Genomic DNA, 18,212 nt, shown 5'->3' with positions numbered 1-18,212 from the left:
GACTTTAGTAATAAATTGAAAACTTCCTTGTTCCAGATTTTAAAAATGAAACTATGTTCACATGAAAAATGGTTATATTTTCTACCTCAAAAATATAAGGTAGGGCTGAGGTTGTAGCTCAGTGGTAGAGTGCTTGCCTCGCATGTCTGAGGCACTGGGTTTGATCCTTAGCACCACATAAAAATAAATAAAATAAAGATACTGTGTCCTTCCACAACTAAAAAAAGAGAGAGAGAATTAAAGAAATAGATAAGGTAAAGGAAGCAGCATTAAATTTATTAATTTGCATTGTATATAATCTATAGTTCTATATGGGGAAGGAATTCATAAGGATATCCAAAACTCTGGATGCACATTGTATACAGTTATATTTGCAGCTCTAGAGATTCCAGTGGGAATCCAAATTGCTGAGATGGCTTTTCATGGCATCAGAATAAAAAAGTGGCAAGAAGTAACACTGGTAATATTCTGTACAGTCTAACTGTAATTTGTTTCGAAAGGATACAGGATATTGCACTTGCTTACTTGTGCTGGTTTCAAGAGGAAAAAAAAGGGTAGGTGAAGGTGAAGACTCTGGACAATGTTGGTGTTACCTATGACTCTTGTGGCCTGGGGGAATTAGAAGGAAGGGACAGATTGCTTCCCTTCCTATAAGAATGTAAGAAGCAGCTTTCAGAGTAAATGATGAAGAGCATTTATATTCATAGAAATAAAATGATTTTGATCACAGATTTTATAATACCCAATTTGGCTTCCTTTAACTTCTATTAAGAGTAATTTGCATGTCAGAGGTAGGAAACATGGCAGAAGCTCAGTAAAGAAAGACCAAGCATTTTAGAGTCTGAAATGTTTCTAGGGAGTTTTATGTGTATGTTACTAGAAGAAACAGAGTAATCATGTTTATTTTTGAATAATACCTTCCTCTTATGACAGACAGTTTTGGGCTAGACATTTTAACTGCCTACTGGTATGCAGACTCAGATGGAAAAGGAAGAGAACCCAGTCCAAGTCTGAGCCTCCTCCATCTGGAAAAGGAATGACTTCATATGAAGAAACAACATGTTCTGGGTAAATATCCCTCTTAGGCTATAAGCACAGCTGTTGGCTCTGTTCAGGGCAATTGTTTTTCTGAGAACAGAAAACAGAACACAATTTATTAGGAAGAATGCGGCCTTTCAAGTCTAAAAACTATGTGACTTTGAGCCCACATTTCAAGTTTCCCGAGTCTTACTTTCTTTCCCTTTAAAATGGGACAAATCATACTTCTGTTTGTTGTTGTAAGGATGACAGATTATACATATGGTCTCTAGAATACAGTAGGTGCTCAATAAATTAAAGCTAAAATCATTTACTTTTATTTATGTTACCTAATTTGGGGCAAGTATGTGAAAGTATTATTAATATAATTAAATTTTACACTAAAAGAAAAAATTTCCCTAATAGAAAGCTAGTAAAGCTAATACTAGAGAAACTTATTTTTAGTTAAAATAATGAGCATGAGATTGATTCCCTGAATCCTGATGGATAACTTTAACTGGCCTGAGCTGATATGCTGAAATCATTGAAAAACTGAGAGCCACTGGTTAATATTTCAGATGCTCGAAGTTCATAGGTACTAAAGTTCAAATCCACATACAAGACCGCTCTAAAAATGGTCTTCCCACAGTCTGGGAATATCCTAATGTGATCATATAATGGCTTTTTAAAAACATTTTCAGGATATTTTAACTGAAAGAAAATAAACCATATTTAGTCTACAATACAGTCAGTTGTGTTTTTAAAAATGAGGGAGGGAGGGGCTGGGGTTGTGGCTCAATGGTAGAGCACTTGCCTAGCATGTGTGAGGCACTGGGCTCGATTCTCAGCACCACATATAAATAAAATAAAGGTCCGCCAACAACTAATAAAAATATTTTTTTAAAAAAAATGAGGGAGGAATGCCCCTGCCTACATACAGACCTGTGGTTCTCTGTGAATAGGGGAAAGAGGGGATAGAAGAACATGTTCACTGCTTTTATTTTTTAATTAAGAACCGTAAAAATGAGTAAGAGAGTGTGTGTGTGTGTGTGTGTGTGTGTGTGTGTGTGTGTGTTTTAGGTGGTGGGGATTCAACCTAGAGCCTTGTATATGCTAAGTATGTGCTTTACCCCGGAGCTACACACCCAGCCCTACAAATTTTTTAATTTCAATTCTTTAACAAAGTTGACTGCTCCATTCAGCTGCCATCCAATGAATATCAGGTCCTTGGCATCAAACCCTTCACAATTGGCATGGCTATTGCTTTCTTCAAGGGAATGCCAGAGCTGAGATGGTGGGGGGAGGTAGGGGCTGCAGATGGGAAGAAATAGTGCAGGAGGCAGTCAGGTCATTAAACTTCTTCCACATTGCCATTAAAGGATGAATGCAAGACAGTATGCAGATATGAAATGTGAGCCTATTTTTAAAAACTCCAGAGTCTTTTGCCTGTTTCCCTTCACTTATTTAATAGGATCTGTCAAAATTTGAAAGATTGTCCAATTATCCTATAAGTTTCTTATTCAGTCAAATTAATTGCAGGTTTAGAAAGATTGACATAATGGCAAATCGTTATTTTCTATTTTTATAATTTTGAGAGTATAGCAAGGACATAGCAAACTTTATAGGTAGGTACTGGTCTGGAATGAATCCTGATTATCTTCACCTCTCTGTTCATTATCATCTTAATCTTCTATTAAATTGGAAAAATCAGAATCAATTTTATGACTCAATTATTTTGACCACTGCTAAATATATTGAGAATCCACAGCAATTCAAAATGGAGAGTGCTTAGTATGGTTTCCCTAAAAGTAGGCCCTAAGCTAACACCTTTGATATAGTTTGAGACAAAGAAGGGAGAGGATTTGGGATATCGTTTAGTGGTAGAGCACCTGCCTAGTATGTGCAGGGCCCTGGGATGGAACCCCAGCCCAAGAAAAACAAGCGGGGGCTAGAGGGGAGGGAGAACGGCCCACTAAACTGGACAGGCCTCATTGGTTGAGGGTGGCCCTGGGGCTATTAATTCCCTGGCACTTCTGGACTGCCTAGCCTGTGGGCTGAACAAACCTATCCAGGTAGAAGAGAGCCCTCTGATGGAGAAGCAAAGAAACACAGGTGCCTGAGGTGGGGGGCTGTCTGCAGCATGGGAACTGTCCTCCACAGGTGTGATGAACTCACAGTGGGTCCTGGGGATGTGAATGGGGCATTGACAACCTCTGCTATGGTGAGGGCAAAGAGGAATAAAAGGAGGATTAAGAAAACTTGTAATTGAAACTACTGGATGGGGGAACACTTGCTGAGAGAGAAAAAGAATGGGGAGCAAAAAAAAAAAAAGAATGCAAATGCAAATTAGTACAAATGGGGTTATTTACAGAAATTTTTCTTTAAGAAGACAGCTATTCTTATAGGAGTTGACTAGACTTAACATTTGAAAGAAGGATATCTAAGTGAAGGAAAGGAAGAGATATGCTGGTGAGAAATCTACAAGACTATGAACCCTACATTCCCTATTTCCTGCTGCGAAGAGAAACATTCTCTTTTATTTAAAACAAGTCACATGTAGACTTGTGGGGATGTATATATTTCCTGTGGCATCGCCCCTGAAAGAAGACAAGTCTGTGGAATAAGTATGACTAAGGTCTAAATCCAACCTGGCTGGCAACCTTGGCCTGGCTGTCAGAGGTCTGTGTGCACTGAGGTGAAAATTATAGGAAAATATAGAAAAATCATAGAAAATCAACCTTCATCAGATATTTCAAATAGATCTCTAATAAGTAACCTAACTTTATAACTTAGAAATATTAGAAAACATTAGTAAATTCCAAGTGGAATATCTTATTTAAACAGCTCTATGCTTTTCTGTATTTGCTATCCTATTCCTCAATACCGTTTCATTTAAAATAATGGATAAAGCTTTAGGGATTTAATTCTTCATTAAACATCTGCATGAGGTATTATTAACAGTATTATGTTGGTACAGAATAGAGGACACAGAAACCAATCCACAAAACTACAACTATCTTATATTTGATAAAGGGGCTAAAAGCATGCAATGGAGGAAGGATAGCATCTTCAACAAATGGTGCTGGGAAAACTGGAAATCCATATGCAACAAAACGAAACTGAATCCCTTTCTCTCGCCATGCACAAAAGTGAATTCAAAATGGATCAAGGAGCTTGATATCAAATCAGAGACACGCCGTCTGATAGAAGAAAAAGTTGGCTACGATCTACATTCGGTGGGGTCGGGCTCCAAATTCCTCAATAGGACACCCATAGCACAAAAGTTAATAACTAGAATCAACAAATGGGACTTACTCAAACTAAAAAGTTTTTTCTCAGCAAAAGAAACAATAAGAGAGGTAAATAGGGAGCCTACACCCTGGGAACAAATTTTTACTCCTCACACTTCAGATAGAGCCCTAATATCCAGAGTATACAAAGAACTCAAAAAATTAGACAATAAGAGAACAAACAACCCAATCAATAAATGGGCCAAGGACCTGAACAGACACTTCTCAGAGGAGGACATACAGTCAATCAACAAGTACATGAAAAAATGCTCACCATCTCTAGCTGTCAGAGAAATGCAAATCAAAACCACCCTAAGATACCATCTCACTCCAGTAAGATTGGCAGCCATTATGAAGTCAAACAACAAGTGCTGGCGAGGATGTGGGGAAAAGGGTACACTTGTACATTGCTGGTGGGACTGCAGATTGGTGCAGCCAATTTGGAAAGCAGTATGGAGATTTCTTGGAAAGCTGGGAATGGAGCCACCATTTGATCCAGCTATTCCCCTTCTTGGTCTATTCCCTAAAGACCTAAAAAGAGCATGCTACAGGGACACTGCTACATCGATGTTCATAGCAGCACAATTCACAATAGCAAGACTGTGGAACCAACCTAGATGCCCTTCAATAGACGAATGGATAAAAAAAATGTGGCATTTATACACAATGGAGTATTACTCTGCATTAAAAAATGACAAAATCATAGAATTTGCAGGGAAATGGATGGCATTAGAGCAGATTATGCTAAGTGAAGCTAGCCAATCCCTAAAAAACAAATGCCAAATGTCTTCTTTGATATAAGGAGAGTAACTAAGATCAGAGTAGGGACGAAGAGCAGGAGAAGAAGATTAACATTTAACAGGGATGAGAGGTGGGAGGGAAAGGGAGAGAGAAGGGAAATTGCATGGAAATGGAAGGAGACCCTCAGGGTTATACAGTGGAGGGGGTAGAGAGAGAGGAGGGGAGGGGAGGGGAGAGGTGGGGAGGGGGGATGGTGGAGGATGGGAAAGGCAGCGGAGCACAACAGACACTAGTATGGCAATATGTAAATCAATGGATGTGTAACTGATGTGATTCTGCAATCTGTGTATGGGTGAAGGTGGGAGTTCATAACCCACTTGAATCAAAGTGTGGAATATGATATGTCAAGAAATTTGTAATGTTTTGAACAACCAACAATAAAAAATTTAAAAAAATTTAAAAAAATAAAAAAAAAAAGAAGGGGGCACTGTTAGGGAAAGGAAAGGGTTCATGGGGGGGAGGGTAAGAAGGAGTAATAGGGATGGCAGATATGATCAAAGCATGCCATATGCATGTATGAAAATGTCACAATGAAACCCATTATTTTGTACAATTAATATGTGCTAATAATTATAATATATAATTATATACCAAAATTAAATAAATGAGGCACAGTAAGAAAATAATGGTAACTAATAAAAAATAGAAAAATTATAATAATATAACATAATAAAAGTATGTGAATGTGGTCTTTCTCTTTCAAAATATTTTACTGGACTGTACTCACCACTGGGCTACATCCCCAATTCTTTTATTTTTCTTTTTTAAATTTTGAGACACAGTCTCATTAAGTTGTTGAAGGCCTTGCTAAGTTGCTCAGGCAGGCCTCAAACTGGGGATCTTCTTGCCTTTGCCTCCAGTGTCGCTGGGATTACAGGCATGCACCACCACACCTGGTTTACCCTTCTTTTTGTGATGAAGTTGCCAATAGTTCAGACAGAGATTGACTGAGCATAACTGAAGCCTCAGAAAGCAAAACTGTGGGTAAGAGAGAACTATGTGTTGTCATTGGGATTGTTGTTGAGCAAACAATTGATGTCCTCTACCATGTTTATATGTGTGTGTCCATCCTACATTGAGATGCATTTAAGAAAATAATGTGTGTATGTATCAGGTGTATAGCTTTTAAAATAAAAATGACACGAAGATGTAAAAAAAAAAACAGTATTATGTATAATTAATGGGCAAATCTTTGTATACACTTCTGGAAAATATTTTAGAATTTCTGTGTTTATGTATGTGTATACAAATTTCATTTGTAAAAATGTTTAAATAGAGAAATAATTCAATTTATAAAAATGTATAAGAGACCTAAGCCTACTTAAGTACAGAGCCTACTCACCATGGACAATGATGATCCATCTTCAAAATACATCTAAAAAAACAAAACACAAAAGCCCACACCCCACAAGTTTTTAAATCACATTGTCATAGAAGGAAAATTTAAAGCATCATTTCATTTATGGCAAGTAAAATACTGCAAAATTACTTATATAAAAAGTAACAGCAAAAGTCCTTATCAAAAATAAACACTAGAGCTGATTTTAGTTGCAATATAAGAACAGAATTATAATCTTTTTAATTATTATTTGTTTTTGAGATGAGGCCTCCCTATGCTGACCACCTGAGCTGTGAACTTGAGTTCCTCCTGCCTCAGCCTCCTACGTAGTTGAGACTAAAGGCATACCAACATTCCTCACTTAATAACAGTACTTGAATTTAAAATATATATGTGCGTTAAGATGTAAATCAAATCATTTTATAAAAACAATATGATATATAACATACAACTACCTCATGCTTAAAAAAGTTCAAAATGTCAACAGACTTATGGAAAGTCTAGATAAAATCTTCTCTTGAATATTAATATTAAATCATTAATTAATATTAAATAATTAATATTAATCATTACGTCAAATCATACTGTTTGTGTAGTACAGTAAATATATAACATTTGTCTGTTATAAAGTCAAGTGAGTTATTTTAATAAAGAGAGAAAATGCTCACAGAAGTACTTACTAAATTGAATTAGTCAAGTCAGAACTGCTAGAAATCAAGCACCTTAAGTCATCAAGAACAGGGTTGAGGGAAGGGGACAAGTGACTGTGGCCCTAAGCCACATAGGTATTAATGCAAATGATTATACCAATTATATTTCCTAATAATGATCTGAGAAGCATAAATAAGGAAAAAAGGTGATAATCTGGAAAACAGCATAAATACTAAATGAAAAGGTCAGATATTTTAGAAGCAAAAAAAAGGTTTCCTTACTTATCACAGACGGAACAGTGATGGCAACGATCTGGTTTTATAAGTTGGCATCTGTCACAATATCGGATTGCTAGGAACAAAAAGCTCCACTTAGTCTTAGATTTAACACAGAATTGAATGTACAATTAAATGGCTTTTATCATCTCTCCAAATTTAAATTCTAACTGAATTTAAATTTGGTAAAAAGAAGATATTCAACTCTTGTATAAGTATAAAAAAAATGAGTAGTTGAGCCTATAGTCAGAGTTCTTTGGAGAGGTTTACCAAGAAGAAAGGATCTTTTTGGAAAACTTTTCTGAGGTGTTTTACATTGTCAGTAGTCACAGGAAGGCTCACAAAGGGCACAGATGTGTCCATTTCTATTAAGGTAGATAGTCTCCTTCAATTAAATGAATTTACTTCCTGTGCATAACAGGGTGAGAAGATACAAACGCAGAAACATGTTTGGGAAATTGATAAACTCTATTAGTTGCTTAATTGGGAAAGACCTCATGTCTCTGTTGGGCAGTATACAAGATTAGAAGTGAGTACTGGATGGGCTGGGTTTGTGGCTCAGTGGTAGAGCGCTCACCTGGCATGTGTGAGGCACTGGGTTCAATCCTCAGCACCACATAAAAATAAATAAAATAAAGGTACTATGTTCTCTACCACTTTAAAAAAAAAAGGTTTTATATAAAAATAAAAAAGAAGAAGTGAGTACTGGAAGAAGTACTTCCAATAGAGAATTCTAGTTCTTGTAACTGAAGCCCTCATCTTTTCTTCTATAATACAGATACCAAAGACAATTATGGATAATTGATGTGGAGATGCCATCTCAGTACAGAAGCATCTTACAGGATACACTTGAGGAAGAAAACAGGATAAAAATTGTGTGCGAGACTTCAATTATTCATTTGTGATTCTGAAGTAAGTTAGAAACAAATATAAATAATGTAAAAATATTAATGAAATACCTCATATTCTTTTTTCCATACTAAATCTTTAAAACCCATTGTGTATTTTATGTTTATTTAAAGCACATCTCAACTTGGACTAGCCATATCTGGACTACTCAACAGCCAAGTGGGCTAGCAGTTACGATAATGGGAAGCACAGGTCTAACATTATAAACAAATCTCTGGGTAAGTCTTGGTGGGCAAGTATCAATAGTTCATGTGTGTCAGTTTTTAAAACAATTGTTTAATTAGATGTGAAATTACCTTAAAAATCTGACCCAAGGAAAAGATGTATTTAGTTGTATTTGTAAAAAAAATTTTGTTTAAATATTAAGGATGAATAAAGAAACTGTACCAATATCTAAATTATGTCTTACGTGATTTATATAATCAGCTTTAAATTTATAAAAAGTGCATGTGAAGTTATTAATTTTATATTCAACTTAGATACTGCTCCCTTAAGTGCTAATAGGAAAGTCCATAATTGAAACTTTAAAAAATACTTCTTTTAGGAATACTCCTAAAAGATTTTAGCAGCTCTTACATCTTCACTGAGTCACAACTAAGTAAACATAAACAGAATTAGAGTCAATTCTGATTTAGTTGAGATCTCTGCACCACCGTATTCATGTTTCCATTCTGTTTTATTGAATTATACAGAAACCTTTTATAGCAATCCAAGAAATAATTATCTTGAATGTTTGACAGTTTCAAGTACATACATTCTTCATAACAGTCACCACAGTGCATCATTTGGATACTGTTCCAAGACACTCATTATCCACACTGACCTCCAGACATAGTCCTAGTGTAGATGGGAAGATCTTTGGCTGCTCGCCTAAGAACTTCCTGATGGGCTTCTCCTCTTGGCTCTCTCTCCAACAAGTCTTTTTCTGCATAAGAGAGATGGAACTGTGGAATAAATTTACATTTTAATCAGTATTTTTGAAGGAATGATGAAATATTGGTCTACTCCACTATACCCAAAGGCACTTATAAAATATTAATGGTACATAGTATATTCAGAGAATAGAGTTTCAAACCTGGAAAAGTCTGTTAACCTCAAGGATCACTGCTTTATGCATCTAAAAAAAAGTATAATAATCATATCTACATTTTCAGGTGTTTGGGAAACTCAAAAGGAATAGAATATATAAAGTACTTATAAGTTGTAGCATTCTATCCAAATACTAATTATATAATAGATACGGTAAATACATATGGCTCAATAGATAAATTTTTCATTTGGATACCATTAGGAACAAAAGTAGAAACAAATCAATCAAGCATATTTTCTCATTTAAGTGAGTTTTAACTTAGGGATAATCATCACACAACATCTCTAGTCAAAATTGGCCCAACTAATTAAAAAATACTTTTTTAAGAAAACTTATTTTATTTGGTAATCACGCAAACACCAAAAAAAAAAAAGTTTAAAAGTCTACTATATGAACTTTTATAAACATATTTCAAGAGATGCAAACAAGGATAATCACAGCATCATTGTTTGAAATGTAAAAAACTAAATACCACCCTGTGTCCATCAAAAGGATAATGGATACATAAACTAGGATAGGATACATTCAAAATACTGTTGGCATTTAATGATTAATGGACAACAACTATTCAAACAAAGGACTGAATTTCAACATATTACTGAAGACAGCAACAACAACCCAGCTTACAGAACATACACAGAGCAACTCCTTCCCTAAAAAACTTTAAAATCAGCAAGCTAAACAACTTACATAATATTAAAGATACATGTATATGTGATAAAATTATAAAGAAAAGGGAATAATTAATAAAATGCAGAGCAGTTGTTATTTCTTGAGCATACTGAGAAATACCAGAAGTAATACAGGAGGTATGGAAAATATGACTGAGTGATTGTTAGGTGTTTTCATTTTATTATTCTTCAAATTGTATACTACATTACTTTTTTGTATGTATAACACATCTTATAAATTTTTTAAAAGAGATTAAGTATTTTAAAGAATGAAAAATAGGTCACGGTGTTTGAGCCTATATCTTTATCCTCAGAGAAATAAACTTAAAAATCTTTGTTCAGCAGTTGACAATTCTATCAAAGTTACTTTAAAGATAGAAATAAATCTCCAGCTTTCAAATATAAATACATTTTAATATTTTTCATGTATGCATAAACCTTTCAATCGAATCACAAAATTTCAGACCCATTAAGGTGAAACAAAATACAATGTTTTCTCCAAGTATAAAATTTACATACTAAGAGTTCTAAATAACTACAAAATACTAGTATTAAGCTAATAGAATGTAAGTTAGGCTTCTTGTAAGTTTCTAATATAGTTGAGAGAACTATTCTCTAGGTTAATTAGTCTTCCTGTTATAAGTTGAAAGCATTCGCTTACCTGTCAATTAACTTCAGAGTGTTTCAAATTCAACTAGCCCTTCAAATGAACACAAACAAGTAAAGGCCACATGTTTTAGGAAGGCTTAGCATGCCCCTTCTATCAGCTGCTCTTCATGAGTTTGCTATCTTAATTATTCAGCTTTTTAAAAATGGAGTATGTTTAGACACTCTTCTGGTTGCTAGAATCTGTAAACGAGGGTGGCTGTGAGCAGTGTGGACTATGGAAGACCAGACGTGTGTCTTGAGGCTGATCCTAGAGGCTGGCAGAGAAGCAGCAGATCTAATATCTTGGAATCCAAGAGAACATTGGGAACCACCTTTCCAACAGGTGGGAAACTGTCTTCCAATTGGATAACGAATCCCTAGATTCATTCCATTATTTTCAAAGCGACTGAAAAAATAACTCTGATGGGAAGCTAATGGTATGAAAATGTTGTCAGCCTTCAGACCTTCACAAAATTCAAGAACTGAGAAAGATTCAAGTTGTTTACTCATCTATCACATGTGATCATCTTCATTTACCAAAAGATTCACCAGATTTTCTTTCTCCCTTAAAGATTCTATGTTGGGTACCATGTAAATGGCACTACTTTGAAATTAAAAATTGAAAGTGCTATTAACTGTCTTTAGAGAATTGAAACGCAGACATACTAATGGTCTTAATAGAACTGTTTGCGCCTATTTGGCATATGAGGCATAGCACCATATGATGTTGTAAGGATGCAATGATAAGAAAAAAATTTTAAATGGTAGGCAGGGTTGCAAGGCTGGTTCAACATACAGAAATCAATAAGCGTAATACATCACATGAATAGACTTAAAGACAAGAATCACATTATTATCTCAAGAGATGCTGAGAAAGATTTGACAAAATTTAGCACCTCTTCATGTTCAAAACACTAGAAAAATGAGGGATAGTAGGCCTATACCTCAACATTGTAAAAGCTATCTATGCGAAGCCCAAGGCCAACATCATTGTAAGTAGAGAAAACTAAAAACTGGAACAAGACAGGGGTGCCCTCTTTCACTACTTCTACTCAACATAGTTCTTGAAACTAGCTAGATCAGACAGACAAAAAAAATTAAAGGGATACGCATAGGAAAAGAACTCAAACTATCACTATTTGCTGATGACATGCTTCTGTATATAGAAGATCAAAAAAATTCCAACAGAAAACTTCTAGAATAAATGAATTCAGCAAAATATCAGGATATAAAATCAATACCCATAAATCAAATGCATTTCCATTCATAAGCATTGAATCCACTGCAAGAGAAATTAGGAAAACCACTGCATTCAAAATAGCCTCAAAAAAAATCTATCAACATATATATCAAAAAAGTGTTCATCATCTCTAGCAATTAGAGAAATGCAAATCAAACTAAGATTTCATCTCACTCCAGTCAGAACGGCAATTATCAAGAATACAAGCTATAATAACTGTTGGCGAGGACATGGGGAAAAAGGTACACTCATACATTGCTGGTGGGACTGCAAATTGGTGCAACCACTCTAGGAAGCAGTAAGGAGATACCTCAGAAAACTTGGAATGGATTCATCACTTGACCCAGCTATCACACGCCTCAGTTTATACCCAAAGGACTTAAAATTAGCATATTGCAGTGAAGCAGCCACATTAATGTTTATAGCAGCTTAATTCATAATAGCTAAAATATTGAACCAACCTAGATGCTCTTCAACAAATGAACAGAGAAAGAAAATGTGGTACAGATACACAACGGAATATTATTCACCCTTAAAGAAGAATGAAATTATGTCATTTGCAGGTAAATGGATGGAACTAGAGAATATCATGCTAAGTGAAATAAGCCAATACCCCAAAACCAGAGGCCTAATGTTTTCTCTGATAAGCTGATGCTGATCAATAGTGGGTTGGGCGGGGGGGGATAGGAAAGAATGAGGAACTTTGGTTTGTGTAGAGGGGAATGAGGGTAGAGGTGGGATTGTGGGGATGGGAAGGTCAGTAAAATGAGACAGACATTATTACCCTATATACATGTCTGATTACACTACTGGAATGACTCTGCATCATGTACAGCCAGAGGAATGAGAAGTTGTGCTCCATTTGTGTACAATATGCCAAAATGCATTCTGCTATAAAATAAACAAATTTTCCAAAAGGATAGTCTTTTCAGAGAAAGTATCTATCAACTTTGTACAAGCCGATTTCTCTGCCTAGAATACTATTTCTCATGCTTCTTGTATAGACAGCTCCTTAACTTTTGCAGGTTTCTACCTAAATGTCTCCTTCTCAAAGAACTTCTGTGATTCACTTAATTGGGAGGTAGCCTGACCATTCTGTCCCATGTGTTATACTTTCCACAGGTCCTTATGTGCCATACTGCAGTTTAAAATTATTTCATTTGTTCATTTGTCCTTCACCTCTCTCTCCCACAAGAATTTGACTCTACAAGGCCAGGCAGGGATCAAGACCTGGCACACAGTAAGTACTCCGTTATAACTGTGGAAAGGACAAAAGAGCAAATATCAGTAGGGCCAAGTCAGACCACTGCATGTCAAGGAAAAAGTTATTTTATATCCTTGTCCTCACCTTTTCATACTCAAACCATGATTCTCATTACTAAGGCACAGACATATTATATTCCTTTCCCATTTCTAAACTTAATGTAAAACCTGCTATTGTATGTTATTTTGGTAAAAGACCGAAAAATAGTCAAATGGATTGAAATCATCAACATGACCTTCATTTTTTAGTTTCTGGACCCTTTTCACCTTAGAGGAAAGTTCTGGGGAGTGCTAGAACTGGAAGATTCCTTACTATGTTTAACATTCTTAATAAATAAACACCGTGGCCAGGCTTGGTGGTGGTGCATGCCTATAATTGCAAGTTCAAAGCCAGCCTCAGCAACTTAACAAGGCCCTAAGCAACTACTGAAACCCTGTCTCTAAATAAAATATAAAAAAGGGCTGGGGATGTGGCTCAGTCGTTAATCACCCCTGGATTCAATCCCCAGAATCAAAACACACACAAAACACAGCAACCTGGATCTGCACCAAGAAATAAAATACAGATTGGTACAACTGCTATTAATATAACAGGAAGTCAAAAGATACACCCTGGAATACACCAAATAAATGCACTCTGATGCAAAGGCATATCACATCACAGATTTTAACAAAGAGGCTGTTAATAGATCTCTGAAGGAACAGAACATCTCTTAGGATGGAACAGGTAACTAACTTCCAGATGTGACAGTTCTTGACACTATTGTTTAAATAGTTTCATTTTTTTGGAGCACTTTAGATTTGTAAAAAAATTGAGAAAACTGAAAATTCCTTATACTCCCTTGTGAAGTTTCTTATATTGTTAATATCTTACTTTTTAGTATGGTTCATTTGATACATTAATGAACCAAAATTGATACATTGTTAACTAAAGTTTAGCATAATTTATTTGTATTTCCTCAGTTTTTAAATCTTTTTTCTGTTTTAGGATCTCACCCAGGATACCACAGTACTTTCGTCATATTTCCTTGAGTCCCTTCTAGCTGGAATAGTTTCTCAGGTTTTCCTTTTTTATTTTTTCACCTTGACAGTTTTGAGTATGACTCTTCAGGTATTTTGTGGGGAGTCCATCTATTGCAATCCATCTGAAGTTTTTCTTTTGTGGAAAAAAATATTTTTCATGATTCATTTGGGGCTATGGAGTATATGAATTATACAGTATAGGAGACAGAGGTAAAGGGCAATTCTCATCATGTCCTATCAAGGGCACACACTGCCACCTCGACTCATCAGTGTTGATGTTAAATCCAGTCATCTGATTGAGAAATCTTCTGGCAGGTCTCTTGACTGTAAAGTTACTATTTCCCCCCTTTCTATCCTGTACTCTTTGGGAGAAATTTACCACATGAAGCTCATATATAAGAAGTGGGGATTTTATTCCTCCCCTCCTTAAGGCAAAGTATTTGTATAAATATTTAGAATTATTCTATGCAACAGCTATTTCTCGTCTACCTCTTCATTCATTTATTGACATAAAAAATCTCATTAATGTTTTACTTTGGGTTTTAATCCAACACTATTTTATTTTTCCAGATTTACTAAATTTGCTCAAATTATTCCACCTTTGTCAACAGGAGTCCCATTAGTGGGCTGTGGTCCTTCTGACATGTCCCCATCAATTTTTCTTCTGTATTTTCTGGCACTTCAAGATACCCCAACCATCTTGGGTATTTCCTGCCATAGTCCAAAAATCAGTGATTTCTCCAACGATCCTGCCTTTCTTTTACTGGAAAACATTATTAGAAATCAAGATCTGAATTCATACATAGTTTTCAGGTTAAAGGAGAGTATAATTTTAAAAGAATTTATAAATTAAGAAAACCAAGATCTAATAAAAACAAACAGAAAACTCATGGAACTGTATTTCTTTGTTTACTTACTCTATTATACTTAGGATGAATATAAAACATCACTAGTTTCTAAAATGTACAAATTAAGACATAAAACATTTTTGCCTACTAAATGTGCAACAAAGGGTTTTCTTGATAACATGAAAAGCCAAGAGTCTGATAAAACTGGTCATATCATACATTGCTACAATACTTTGGGGAAACAATTTGGCAAATGACTTAACATTTCCTTGATCTAGTAATTCTACTTTTGAGAATTTTTATCAAGAAAGTAATTCAAAATGTGGGTAAATATGTAAAAACATGTTAATAATTATGTATAATGTGAAAAGTTTGAATTAGCCTAAAAATCCAAGATGGGATATGACTAAATAATTACATATTTCAATGAGAATATTATGCTGTTTAAAATGGCAGTAAACCAGTGATGAACAATTATGTGAAAAAGCATAACAGATATACTCCACACAAAAATAATTAGAATGAAATTCAAAATATAAAGTGGTTGAATTAGTGTGGACATATTTTCCTTTTTATTTTTGTCTAGTTTCCATTTTCAAAATATAATTTAGTATGGTTATATTGGGAGAAAATCTTATGAGAGAAAAAAACTATGATCAATTTAATAATCTTGCTATGAAAAAGAAAATTTTGATTCAGATGTTCCAGATTTCTTAATCCTCTCTACAATCACAAGAAAATATTAACATTATTTTCTTATATTACCTCTTCTCCTACATTTTTGGTGCAACTTTTCAAAAAAAATTTAGCATGTGAGAGTACTTTATTGGTCAATTACAGTCCAGGACCCTCGTTTTACAAGTGAAGGATCTCCAACTGCTGATAAATTAAAAGGCACTGTATTTTAATGGAATAATCCAAGAATATTCACCACCTAACATAGGTTCTTTTCTTTCAAACCATAGTCTCCAAAATTTTTTGACCATGTATTCCTATCCATAAGAAATAATATGAGATTTCACTGCTAATATGTGAATATTTCTTTCTTAATACTTGTACTGCCAAGAATATATTACATACCTTAAAAAGAAAACTTAATAAAAAATAGAAACAATAACATATAAGCAGAAATTTCTCTATTTTTTCCCAATGCTTCAGTTGATGTCCTGGGCACACCCACGCCACTTTGATATCTACTTTCCATACCAAATGTTATTGCTTGGATACAAGGTATTCAGTGGAAAGCTCATGTGGGAATAACCAGAGGTGAAATGATTAGATTATGAGAACTGTAACCTCATCAGTAGATGAATACATTTGATAGATTAATAATTTGAATGGACTACTGGCTGGTAACTGTAAATTAATGGGGTATGGCTGGAGGAGGCAGATCACTGTGTCATGCCCTTAGGAATTGTATTTTGTCTCTGGCTCCTTGCTCTATTTCCTAACTGCCATAAACTCAGCTTTCTTCTACTACACCCTTCCACCATGATGTTCTGCTTCATTTCAAACTCAAGGCAATGGAGTTGGCCAACTTTGAACCAAACCTCTGAAACTATGGGCCCCAAATAAACTTTTCTTTGTCTAAGAGTTGCCTCTTATCAGGTCTTTTGGTCACAACAACAAAAAATGAACATGTCAGAACACAGTGGAGAGAAAACAGTGTGGCCTTAATAGCCAAAAGAACTTTGATTTGAATCTTAGCTCTGCCACACATTTTAGCACTAGATGCCTTCAGAATATTAATGATTGCAGCCAATGGCTCCATCTGTAAAATGGTAACAAATAATATCTACCACATACAGTTGTCTGAACTGAATAAGGCATATATCTTTTGTAGGAAAACAAATTTCCCAATGATGTCTGGTAGAGTTATGAATTCACTGTCATCAATTTTGATTGTTCTTTCAATAAAGAGATTTTTTTTATCTTCAGCATTTCTGTATCATTTCACTTTTCCACTCTTTCCAACTACCTTTTCAAATCTTACCTGTACCCCTAACCTCAATCAACCCACCCCTTCTTCATTTTTAAAATATCTTTATTTTTTTATTTATTTATTTTTATGTGGTGCTGAGGGCCTCATGCATTGGAGGCAAGTGCTTTACTACTGAGTACAACCCCATCTCTCCCCTTTTTTTAGCTGATAATCTCACATATAATTTTAGGGAGAAATTAGAAGTCATCTCAACTTCCTGCCAAAGCTATAAACATAAGTGTACATTTATATACTAACTTTCCCCCTACTTTCTTTTAATCACTTTGAGCATCTCTTATAGGTCAGACATTGCTGTAGGCCTAGGTGATGGGGTAGTGAAGACAGTAGATAAAGTTCATGCCCTTGTAGGACTTACATTCTAGTGATGGTACAAAAAAACAATAAAGGAATAGAATATAAAGGGGTAAATGCTATGGAGACAAATATAGCTAGGTAGGAATTGCAGGGACAGGAAATTTGCTATTTTTACATTGAATAATCACGGAAACCCTCGGTGATAAGGATACCATTAGAGTTAAGGCATGAAGAAAGTGAAGGTCTTGGCTACACAGTTTCATGTGGGAAGAGTATTCCAAGTCAAGAGGAAATAGATTTCAAGGCTGGTGAAGGAGGGATATGCTTAGCATGAAAGCCCATGTGGCTGGAACAGCACTGAAGATGGAAGAGTAGGTCAGAGAGGTGATGTGGGCCAGACCACAGAAAGCATTTTAGGTCACAATGGGGAACTAGATTTTTTTACTCTGAGCAAGGTGAGTCATCACAGGGAAGTTGTGAACAGAAGAATGATATGATCTCAGAGACAAAGAGAATAGCCAAGGATGATTCTAAGATTTTTGGCCTTAGCAACTGGAAGATGAATTTGTCATTACTGAGATGGGAAAACTTCAGAAATAGGAGGACTGGGAAATGAGGTGGAAACAGGGAGTTTGGTTTCAGTTATGTTGAATGAAATTTTATCAGCTGTCAAATAGGTAGCTGTCAATGACTCTGGAGTTTAGAAAAAAGGACCAGGCATTAATGTACCGAATTGAGAGCCATAACAGTGGGAAACTCACAAAATTAAAATAAATTATTAATGGAATAAATGTGGATATATAGAAAAATAGTTCCAGAAATTGAGTTCTGGAATGATTTAATGCTCTAGA

At 35.2% G+C, this 18,212-nt stretch overlaps 2 protein-coding genes across 3 annotated transcripts in view; one reads left to right on the top strand and one right to left on the bottom strand.

Annotated features, from left to right (window-relative positions):
• Cnot7 (CCR4-NOT transcription complex subunit 7) overlaps nucleotides 1-962 on the top strand; it is a 44,922-nt gene extending 43,960 nt beyond the window's left edge. Inside the window, exon 6 of the mRNA XM_071610426.1 lies at nucleotides 934-962. Coding sequence (XP_071466527.1) covers nucleotides 934-948 — 15 coding nt within the window. The 3' untranslated portion in view covers nucleotides 949-962. The remainder of the gene's footprint in view (nucleotides 1-933) is intronic.
• The window catches only part of Zdhhc2 (zinc finger DHHC-type palmitoyltransferase 2), a 68,115-nt gene that overhangs the window by 18,025 nt on the left and 31,878 nt on the right, over nucleotides 1-18,212 (bottom strand). Inside the window, exons 4-8 of one of the 2 annotated variants that reach the window (XM_071610424.1) lie at nucleotides 16,822-16,836; nucleotides 14,278-14,297; nucleotides 9,106-9,226; nucleotides 7,380-7,449; nucleotides 6,451-6,483 (exon numbers count right to left, since the gene is read on the bottom strand). In XM_071610424.1, coding sequence (XP_071466525.1) covers nucleotides 6,451-6,483; nucleotides 7,380-7,449; nucleotides 9,106-9,226; nucleotides 14,278-14,297; nucleotides 16,822-16,836 — 259 coding nt within the window. The remainder of the gene's footprint in view (nucleotides 1-6,450; nucleotides 6,484-7,379; nucleotides 7,450-9,105; nucleotides 9,227-14,277; nucleotides 14,298-16,821; nucleotides 16,837-18,212) is intronic. The other variant, XM_027954675.3, reaches the window with a different exon arrangement.

This window comes from Marmota flaviventris, chromosome 3, assembly GCF_047511675.1.
Source record: "Marmota flaviventris isolate mMarFla1 chromosome 3, mMarFla1.hap1, whole genome shotgun sequence".
Classification (NCBI taxonomy): domain Eukaryota; kingdom Metazoa; phylum Chordata; class Mammalia; order Rodentia; family Sciuridae; genus Marmota; species Marmota flaviventris.
Note: the sequence above shows the minus strand (reverse complement) of the source record. Positions and strands in the feature narration are given on the sequence as shown.